General features: G+C 34.4%; 1 protein-coding gene across 1 annotated transcript; it reads left to right on the top strand.

The window, feature by feature from the left end:
- Nucleotides 1-3,497: 3,497 nt before the first annotated feature.
- Nucleotides 3,498-11,562, top strand: LOC114151931 (receptor activity-modifying protein 1). The gene is made up of 5 exons (XM_028029475.1): nt 3,498-4,949; nt 5,129-5,206; nt 6,178-6,288; nt 6,512-6,665; nt 10,100-11,562. The coding sequence occupies exons 1-5, from the start codon at nt 4,913-4,915 to the stop codon at nt 10,332-10,334; spliced, it is 615 nt and encodes a 204-aa protein (XP_027885276.1). The 5' UTR covers nt 3,498-4,912; the 3' UTR covers nt 10,335-11,562.

The following is an 11,562-nucleotide window of genomic DNA, read 5'->3' as shown; positions in this document are numbered from 1 at the left end:
AAAAGCATGACTGAAACTGACTAATACTGAAAGTCTGTTATATTTTCATAAAAGGCAGTTCTCCAAATGTTCTGATTAAGCTTCACATAAAAAAAATAAAAATTAGGTAATTTTTAATTTTTTGTTTTTATCAAACTAAAACATAAATATAGTTTTGCTTTTTTAATACTCGACTTTAACTGTCCTACAGGTATTGAACTAATGATATGAATAACATCACCACATTTCAACCGTGGTGCCAATAATGCATAAGATTATATCAAATGTCAAGCTCTGCTTATGTATAATAGGCAGGAAATGCCAGCAAATAAAGAATGCAATGACACATTATAAACAATAACTTGTTATGAAGGACAGATTTAGCTTATGAGTTACTGCTGTGTGTACAAGCACATCAAACAATAGCAAACAAAAGCTTGTTTTTGAATCTGACTGCAAGAGATATCTTTACCACCGCATAACGTGTCCCTGAAATTATATTACACGACTGTTTGGCTTACCAAATAATGTGTCAGCTGATTTAAATATAATTTTATTTACACAAAATAAAAACTTAATAAAGGCTACATTATGATCCAAAAAGGCTGCAGACCTTATGAATTATTTAAATTGCTGTTTACAGTTGAATTCTACATTTAAATAATTAAGAAAAAAAATCGTTCCTGCTTTTATAGACAGAGATGCTTTAACTCTGCACTAATTGGTCTTTTTAATGAAGTGACTTTCTTCTCTTTTCAAGGATGCCATCTGTAGTGAAAAAACAAATGTTCTTGGGAGCTTTAGTGTCATTCTGCACCCTTTAGTCGAAAGCAACTGTAAACAAACTCTACCTACAGGCATTAGTCAGTGCAGTTGTGAAACAGGAAACGCAAGAGTAGTGAAACTGTGAGGGGAGAAGGCCTCTGGTCAGGAACAAAGGAAGCAAAAAGAAGAGTTTCATACAAATGGTCGAATTTCTGCTTCGCACCTGCTCATTTTCACCACTAGAGGGTTGATTTATGAACATTTAGTTTCACCTCAGTCTGAGAGTCCACAGCAGATACTTATTTTGAGCAAGGAATTTGCCATTCAAAAGCATTCTTCCACTGTAAGAATCCAAAATATAACTTCATTTATTTTGCCAAGCTAAAGAAAAGAGACCTGTCTAAAATTTAAAGAAAATGTCAATGTCATTTTCTCTTTCAAATAAAACATAAATAAATAAATGTTACTTGTTGCATTTAATGCGTTCAGTTTTTATATTCCAGCTCTACACAGACCTATTGCCCAGTAACAAAAGCCCTGCGTTCACCACGCAACATGTGTTAGTCGTTTCAAACTCTAACAACTTAGTCACGACAGGTTTATGTGTCAGTGTGTCTATACATTTGCAGAGGAGTGGTGGTTTATTTGATGTGTTGGCAGACTGCAGACAGTTGTTTCTCCACTTCGAATTGGGTGTTATGAGTCAATCTGACTATCTTATAGAATGTGGTAGTTTTTTTTTTGTTTTCAAGGTGGTGATTTTACATAAAATTCTGACTACTGTACAGCTGAAAAATAAACCACCTTCTGAATTCATCTCAGTGTCTGATAAGATTATGAAACTTGCACGCAAAAAGCAAGCTTTGCCATTTGGGGTAGGGGAAATTAATCAAAGTTAAAGCTGTGAACAACTTGAAGCTCAGCAACTTCCAATTTCTTCCACATTCTTTAAAATGTTTAGTAGGGAAAACGACTGACTGTGTGCAACAGGAGATACTGTCTAGGAATCCCTGTTAACCTCAAAGACAGACAGACGAAATATTCAACTTCAATATTAGAGATGCTAAATAGGTTTAATCTTAATTCAGTTCTGTTCTGCTTAGCTATACAACACAATGAATGTAATTACTTACATTCATTAAGTAATTAATGAATGTCATCAATTACTTACTGTCATTCAGTGTCATTATTGCATGTAATGACACAAATCTAATTTATACAGATAAAAACAGTTAATGCAATTAGATTCAAGTTCAGTTACACACACACACACACACACACAAAAAAATCATCATCATAAATTTGTATTATACCTTCCACTGTCTGCCAATAGAACCCAAAAAGTAAAGTGGAAACTATTCACCACCACCACAAGAGACTGGAGTTACAAGAGACACCCTGAACACGTTTGTCTTGGCTGATACCCATTTCTAGTTTTCCCTGGAGATCTAGCTCAAAAGACGGTTCATAAAAATAAAGGAAATATTTGCTGCAGCTTCTTTGCTAATGGTAGTTGTTCTGAAACAGAAAACAAGAAGACAAATACGTTTATCAACTTCTATAGCAAAGCACGTCTAACTATAAGCTTCTTTTTCCTAAACAAATAAAAAGTACAAAGTGAGTCGTGTTGGTTGTTGCATTTTTAGCCTGAAAACTGTGGGAATTAAGAGTTTTGCTGCATTGAATAAAAAAATGAGACAAAAGCTTTCTCTGCAAGTTATTTGACCTGCCACTCCCTGATCAGCGCTGACCTATTTAAAACTGGCCGATTCTAATCTGTGGCAGATATGTTTGTTGACTCCTCTGGAATTTCCGGTAACACTTCAGCACTTATGATTTTCAGATATAGCATGCACTCTTACAGCTCAAATAAATCACAAGAAAAAAAAGCATATTTTGACTTGAGAACTGTCTTCAAGATCTTCAAGTTACGGCCTAATATAACTATCTGAATGTTAATAACATATAAGACATATAGAACTTACAGGACAAAGACACTACCTGCCTACAAGTACATACATAATCACAAGAATGTCGCTTAGAACTGTAAATTTTGTTTGTGATTTATTACCATACTTTATTAAAGTCTTTTGCAGCCATTTAAGTGAAAGAAAAAATCCCCTGACGTTTCTTTATGCTTAAGTGCTATTGATCAAATGGTCACTCAGGTTTTTAGAGTTACAGGTAAAGCTTAGAAATGGGACTAAGTGCCCATAATGCATACTTAACCCAAACTAAAGGACGATCAGCTAAAAGTTGTCGGAGCATGACTACTAACAATGGTCCGTTTCAAAAACCAAAACAAAGCATTTAATATTCTGAGGGAACAATAATTCTAGCTAATTTTAATTTCAGCAGTTTACAATTTTCTTAGTTAATGACCTTTAAAAGTACAAAGTCCTGCAAATTTACTGACAGAGGTTTTATCATCAATCTGATAGAAATTAATTGCAAAAAGACCACGAGATGAGGGCATGCTGCTGTTGTTGTGTTTGAGGACCCAAAAAAGGGGTAGATTTAGAATTAAATTCAGGCGTTAAATAATTAAAATGAATCTAATGGTTATATGTTTTCCATTATGATGCAGCCTTTACATTTTCTGCAAGGAGAATTTTCTTTTTGTCATTTCAGTTTTTAGGACATTTATATTCTCCATCAAAACGTAGAAACAAATTACTCTAAAATACATTTTAAAAGATATTTTTCAAGCAAAAAGGCAATGGCTGCAAATAAAAACAGCATTATTCTTTGCATTATACAAGTTTACATTTTTACACATTCAAAAGCAAGCCGTTTGATGCACAAAATAAAGAAACATGCCACCTTAGTGTGAACAAATTCTCATCCTTTGTGCATCCTTACCATTTTTTGCGAGAACAAACGCAGCTAATAGTAAACAACATATTGTAACTAGGATACTATTGTCAACACTCTATGTGTCCGTAAACATCTGTCAGCAAGCTGTGAACCATTGAGTGGCAAAGAGCAGCTTCCTGTCTCACGGGCAGACATGAAAACAGAGGCCTTTACAATAAGCCTCGACGTGCTGTGCATTAAAAACCGCAAAACACAGGAAGTTGTCATACTTCTGGCACAGAGAAGTGGCAGTTTGAGGAAAACGTATGATTTACAAAATAATAACTTTCAATTAGATTGTCATTTTTTGCAAATCCACAAAATGAGCCTGCATTGATAAAACTCCCTCATGCATGTTCCGCTGCAGATGTCCACACAAAAATGTTTTGTACTAGAGTTTTGTGCTAAACCAGCTGCAGGTTTGAGTCTTGTCTTCTTCACGCAGCAGTGAAATAAAGAAGGAAACTCCTTAGGAGAACCTTCAGTAAGAATTTTAAAAGCAACAGGAAATTGCAGTCTTAACTATAATTTACGGAAACATCAAGATAACAGCAATATCACTTGTGTATATCAGAATTCTTTGATGTACTGGTGTATAAACAAAGCAGCGCTCTGTCTTGTTTGCTAAACACAACTATAAAGGTTGTGTTATAAATTATCCAGTCATATGCTCTTGAAAATTGCATTTATTGATTTAAATTTTGCTGGCAAGGCAAAGAGAAAGTCATTTTTCCCCCTAAATATTAATAATTTCTGTCATAAGTAGAGCTTTGAATTTTAGGAGGTGGAGACCAGACTTCAATGGACACTTCTCAGACTGCAGGAAGATTTCAACAACTGATAAAAATTTAATACTTTAGTATTATTTTTTCATATGTGTAGATATTTAGGTTGAGGTTAAGCATGCATTTATTTGGTTTATGAGTTGGAAGCACAAGGTGAAACTACAAGTTTAATAAATTAGTTAGTGTTGTCATAACTTCATGGTTACCTAACTATTTTAGTTGCCATATTTGCAGCTGTAATTCAGAGAAACCATTCAGGTTTTTCGGTAACTCGTCATGTTGTTTTGGTTCTGTTTGCTACCAGTGTCAACATCTTTTATTTATCCTTTAATTTTGTCTATTTATTGGTATTTTTCCAAAAACAAGGCTATGGCATGCTTGTGTACAGCAGCAGCGAGCAGAGCCAAGATAAAGGGGGTGGGCTGTTTTGCAAACATACCAAAGGACTGAGGCATTTAGCCTCAGAGTCTCCTTAGGTCACAGATCGACCTCAGAGAGTCCTGCTGCTCTGATCATCTCTGGCCACCATGATCTCCTACCTTCTCTTACCTGCTGTCATTCTCCGTAAGCGTATGATTTAACAATACCGGTTAGGATTGCATAACCTGATTTTTTTGCTTGTTTGTTTAGCTTCTTATAACAGCAGTTAGTTGGGTTTTTTTTCTCCCTTTTGGGGTAGGCACTGATTAAAGGTAAAAATATTAATATGGATTATGTTAAGTACTTAATTTGTGTGTTTGCAGGTGTTGCCGTGTCACAACAAGTTACCATTACCGATGAGCTGAATAACCAAACGTTCAGTGTTTTCACACATGGAAACAGTAAGGTTCCTTCTACGCTTTGGTTTGAATTGCTCAAAGCTACTTCTATATGCTATTAATTATATTGATTAACTGAGAATCTGAGATTCTAAGTTTCTATTTTTTCTCGTCTTGGAAGCAATAGATATATTGGGTCATTAGCTTTATATAATGAAAGCAGCTAATGACTCTAATAATTGTGAATCAATTCACTTTTTCTTTTATAAAATAAAGTAAGTTGGTTTAATGTGCTGGTGGAACATTAAGAGGTTCTGTTTCTAATGAACTATGGAAAATGTATCTCAGGGCAATTCAATTTTGACTCAGATTTCAACAGCACAGATTGGAATATTATCTAAAAATGAATATTGGAGTTCAGCCTGAGTTATCAGATTTTTCATTATTGTTGATAATTAACTTAACTCATTTTAAAAAATGGCAGCCAATTTTTCATGTAAATAGTCCAACTTGGATAACACTTATTCCTTAGAATTCATTTAAAATATTGTTTTTTTTATCAGATTTTTATTGGACATATCAGCTAACCACTGCTGCTGAGCTTAAAAATTATTATACAGCAAAAGAAATAAAAATTTTAAAAATGCATTAGGAAATTCAATTTGTTCAGACACTGCTATTGAAACTGTCAGTTTTCTTCATTACTCAGAGCTTATGAGCATTTTGCTCTATCAGGTAAGTTGACCAAATGTGCTGATTATTATAAAAATTAAACTTCTCCATCTCCAGTTTGTGGGTTTAATTCACAAAAAGGTCACAGAAAAAAGAACATTTCTCTGAACGTTTACCTTCAGAACAGTTAGATAAAGAAAACCAACCTTGCAATAGCCAGGAAAAAAAATGTGATCAGCCTACAGGAGATACATTTTAAAGATAAGCCAAAGAAAGCCCAGAAAAAGAACCCGTCCAACAAAGGTAATTATTTTAGCAAGACAAATTATTACTGCTCAGTAAAGCAAAATTATTTCTTTCAGGTACGACAAACCCAAACAATAAGTCAACGGGTTTGTACAAAGATGAGCTGAAAGACATTGAGGATGAACTGGAAAAGAACAACCCATCTTTAATTATCACAGAGGATAATGGTGAGTGGAGGACCGTTAAGGACAATCTCTGTTTAATAAATTAAAATATAAGCAATCAAAGGTCACCAAGCTTGACCTTTCAAAGAAATGCAGGATATCCTCCAATTCATCCAGCAAAATGTTCATCCTTTGGTGTAGTTTGAGTCTGATTAGCACTTTAAATTAACCTGTGGCTATTTGATTGGCAAGAGTATGTTTGTAATACTTTTTTGTTTTCCTGCAGAACATTTCCAGGACCAAAATAATGAAATCCTATACAAACAATGCCACCGGGGTGAGCTGATACAGTTCAGTCACCAGTACTGTGGTGAACATTTTCATGCAGAAATGCATGATATCCACAAAGATGACTGGTGTGTCCTGAAACACATTATCAGGTATGTCAAAAGAGTTTTGAGTCCTTTCATAGATATTTATTTCCACCTACTCAATGACAGCTATTTTGGTCCATGCCATGGTGACAAAAACAATAGCTTGTTGTTTTTTTTTAACAAAAACTTTTTAACATTTTGTTGTTAAAATTGGCTTTAATTCTCAGTTTATTTTATGTAATTTTTCTAGGTGAATACACAATTGGCAATTACATTACAAGCAAAAATAAAACAGGGATTATCCACGCACACTTTAATAGACATTAGTTTGTAAACACCTCTGTAACGTCAAAAGGCTACTCACAAATGCACAATTTCCTGTTTTTGTTCAAGACTGTAAACATTAGAAGAATAAAACTTGATTAAAGCAAATATGGACGTTTCAAATAACTGTTGGGGTAAAGAAACAACAACAACAAAAAACATGGGTAGCCTATTGCAAAATTTGTTTTAGTGGCAATATTTTCCCACCAAATACAAATATTTAAAAATTTCGTCTTGCCTGAAATCGTCTTTTTTTTTATGTAGAATAACTGAAACAATCCAATCCGTGTTATCTTGTTTAGACTTGGAGCGCTGCCATTTTCTTTCACATCCATAATCCATAATTTAGCAAAGCCGCAAAATGATCTCACAATCTTCATAGGTTATCTTAAGAAAACATTTTCTGTTTTAATAAATATATGTCAGGTAAATTCATAAACTCTTCTAGAGTTAAGTGTATTGAGTGTAACAACGCGACAGCTACTAATAGACGGTTTAATTAGTTATTTTTTTCAAACTACCTTCACTGCTTTACATCATGAAAGTAAACCTGCAGTACCATTACTGACCACCTATTAACTGCAGTTCCAGGACCAAACCACACGGGGACGCTGTTTTCAGTGTCGGTTCCAAAATGAAAGGAATTGTACTTAAAACATGTAGCCTGCATTAGCTAAATTTTATCAGAATTATATTGAACTGTGAACACATTACAGACAATAAAATAATTTACAAGTAGCATTTTATTAGAACAGATGTAAAATTGCGTTCAAGAATAATTGCAGCTACTATTGGAATCATTTATACATTGAAAAATAATTTTTAATAATAAATTTAAAAAATAAATAAATAATAAAAAATTTAAAGCCAGCCCAGGCTTTAAATTGTGGTAAAACTGTGGATGGGAATGTAAGTTGTTTGATCTGCAGTTAGAGAGCATGACTGGATTTAGAAAGATGTGGGCCCCTGGGGCCAAAGCTAGTCTTGGTGCCCTACCCACACAATTTTCCTTTACGCCTGCAAATTAAAGATGGCTCAGCGTGCATTAGCTTTAAACTGTTTAAGCCTTGATTGCATAAAAATGGTTTTGTTGTTTGTATGTTTGAATTTACTCCTTCCTCATATAAAGGAAGGAATTTCACAACAGAGATTCTTGAAATGTCTTTGTCCATGCAAAAGGAAGAAGACATGCCATAGTGACTATGCCAAATCTGTATATATCTGTGTATCTGCAGATGCTGAATCTGGCACAGGCAATGTGACTATGTCAAATCTGTGCATATACAGTATATGGTTTTGGATCATATTTCACAACCACAACAAACACACAAACCTCCTACATCCTATGAGTTGTTCCACTGAGATCATGTGCCTCGTGTGCTTTCAGGTCTGCACCTAATTCTGCTGATCGACATATTTCTCAGCTCAGACGTGCAGCATAGGAGGATAGTATTTCTTCACCTGGTGTGCACCAGCAGGCTTGCTGCAGCAGCTACTGTTTGTTGTGCTTTGTATCACAGCTAGTCTGGAATCTCTAGTTACTCCTAGCAGGTGACAGTTTTATTGATCCAAGGAGGATCAGGATTGTAACATTGTTAAATTGACTTCGATCCCCCCGCATTTTGTGTCTGGACCTTTCAATTGATTTCATAAAAAAAACACGTGTAAATGACAGAATTTAAAGATGATCCCAAAATGTCTACTACAAAATAACAAAGATATGGAGCATACATTTGAAGTTGATGTTCATCTAACTTCAGCATCTTTATACTGTAAGCACACCGCAATCTTATTCACCCCGATCTCAGCATTCAACCATGCAATTTCTGCTCCAATTCAAGCCGTCTACTATCCTTTGTAACTCGTTAGCAGCATTCTTGGCCCCTTCAAAAACAATAACAAAAAAGAAAGAAAAACACTTCCCTGTTCAAAGCTGCAATAAACTGAAGCAAGAGAAGTAACTGCAAACAGGCATGCTCATTATATGCAAAAAACATTGACTGTGGTTTTGGTAGATACTTCCAGTATTGATACCTTTTTAAATTCACAAATATATTCAAATTTATTGAAACTGCAAAACGTAGAGTAGCTACATGTTGGAAGTCAAACACTCAAACCCAAGACATTGTGCACTGCAAAATCCTTCTCAATTAATTCACAGTTGGTTTGTGGAAAGAGCTAACAGCTGTGCAATTCAACCATAATTTAAATTTGTTGGAATTTTTACCCAGACATTGTGGAAGGACTGGACACTCATAAAGTGGACTGATAGTATTTGTGCGGGTATTCATGGAGCTTAGGTTTGTTGGTTTAGTTCTACTGGGAAATATCCATCTTTAGAACTGAGTCTAAGGAAGTTCCTCCTCTTCCTGCTTAAGAAATAGTTTCCTCCTTCAGTCACCCAACCCCCAGTTTCAATCTTCTGCTATGTTTATGCACCATCAGGAAGTAGTTTAACCACAGCAGTTTTAGTTATATTTGCTGTGCCACAATATTACAGAGCTTCACGGTTTAGCTGTGGAGTTTCAGTTGTTGAGATACAAAGTAAGTGTCTCAACAGAAAGCTGAATCAGTCCAAATAGTCAGAAAAGCATCTGTGAGAGTTCATATTAAAAAGCACTTTTGATTTAGTGCTGTCCCAAAACAGACATAGTATTCCCCCATTGTCCATGCCTGCATAGACCATTCATACACTCAGGCCTAAGGGTAATTTAGAGGGGCCAATTCACTTAACAGTCCCATTTTTAATCTGTGGAAGGAAGGTGCTGTACCCAAAAAGTAAATAACTTACTCCATGCAACAAATTAATGAATACATGCATATATAAATACATTTTAATTGTGTTGGCCTTTCCAGTTTATAGAAATAAACTGGCAAAAAAAAAATCGCATGTTTTCTACAACAAAAACATTTTTGTTTTTGGGGTGCTCTGTCATTTCTATTTGTGCCATGTGCCATCTTTAAATTTTGGTTTTTCCTTTTGAATATTTTGGTATATAACCATCATATGTTATTCTGTTCTACTTTTTTGTATCTAAACATGCAACAACTGCTGGAAAGCAACAAACCTGTTTTTTTTTTTCCCTATCACACCACAGACAGATAATTTCTATTCTCTTCCCTTATTGTTAATAAAATACCCGTCTAACACAATAATTTCTTTTTATCCGCTGCAGAATCTACAACAATTTGACGCTATGTGTGGAGCTTGTGACTGAGTTAACTGGCTGTTATTTTCCAAATCCTGATGTCCAAGACTTCTTCCTCTACATCCACTCCACCTACTTCCAGAACTGCACGAAGAAAGAAGAGCTGCTTAAAGATGCCCCTACCAGCCTGGTGGTGGCACTCACCATCATCGAAGTGAGCTTTATCCCTGTCCTGGTTTGTCTGGTACTTTGGAAAAGTTAGGAACTGACTGGCCCATATTTTTTTTTAAAAATACTTAGCTTTGAACATTTTGGCCACCAATGCTTTAAGCAGAAGATTCTTTGATTCATACATGGATTCATTTCTACAAAAAAGTGAGCTGTGTAAAATGTCTTACAGGAGCAGATGGATGAAAAGGAAAAAAAATACTTTATTAGTTCTCCTGAATTTATCTAAAACAGGATTTTTTTTCTGCTTTTTTAAAAAAAATATTAAGCAACATCTCAGAATCTGTTTTGCTTTTCAGGCACAACAATTAACACGGCACATAACTATTATTTTTAAAACAGTCTTATTGAAGTATCAAGACCACACACTAAGCAATAAAATCAACATTAAAAAACTAATTCTCGTAAACACACAAATACTTTCTGAAAATAATGATGAAAAATTTTACATTTTTGATTTATAAAAAAAAGTAAACCTTTGTCAAACTTTACTAAAAGAAGACTGATATTTTTTATATGTACCACTAGAGGGAGCTCACTTACTCATTTGAGTCCATGCGACACAGTTTTAAAAGCTACACATACAAGTCCATTTAAGTATTATTGACATGTCTGAATTTATGTTGACAAAAACAACTCAAACTCTTTAAACTCATTAAACATTCACATGTTTAATGACTTGTCCTCTTGAAAATGTGAAAGATTTCTGTATCAACTTTATTACTTTATAAAGCTAATAGAAGAGTGCCTCAAAAGCTGCAATTGTAGCGAAGGATGTTTCTACAAAGTTTTGACTTGGAAGTCCAAATATAAATGGATGCCACACTCTTTTTTTAGATATTGTCACAATTAACTGGAAAGTCTTGTAATTTAGATTGTTTTGTTCCCTGAAATAAGTTCAGTCTATTGCAACTATGATAACTCCATGTGGACAACTTAGTGTTTTACACATGTATTAAAAGCTCTGATTAAAGTCTAAGCATTTTTTGCTGCATAGGCTAATCCTTTTAAGTTAAAATGAAAAACTTAGAAGCAAAAAGAGACAAACAGTTTCTACCCTTTGTGGTAAACAAATTAGCATGGCAGAATAGTATTGATCAATTTCCTCTCTGAAACACTACAGTCACACACTGACGACCTCAGCCTTGCTAAACAACATTGTAAGTAAATCTTGCATCAAATCTTTGAAAATCAAATGTAAAAAGTCAAATTCTATGTAAAATACTGCTGTTTTATTTTTGAAAATAAAACATACACAATTA

This window comes from Xiphophorus couchianus, chromosome 10 (assembly GCF_001444195.1).
Source record: "Xiphophorus couchianus chromosome 10, X_couchianus-1.0, whole genome shotgun sequence".
NCBI lineage: Eukaryota > Metazoa > Chordata > Actinopteri > Cyprinodontiformes > Poeciliidae > Xiphophorus > Xiphophorus couchianus.
This window is presented reverse-complemented; position numbering and strand designations above follow the sequence as displayed.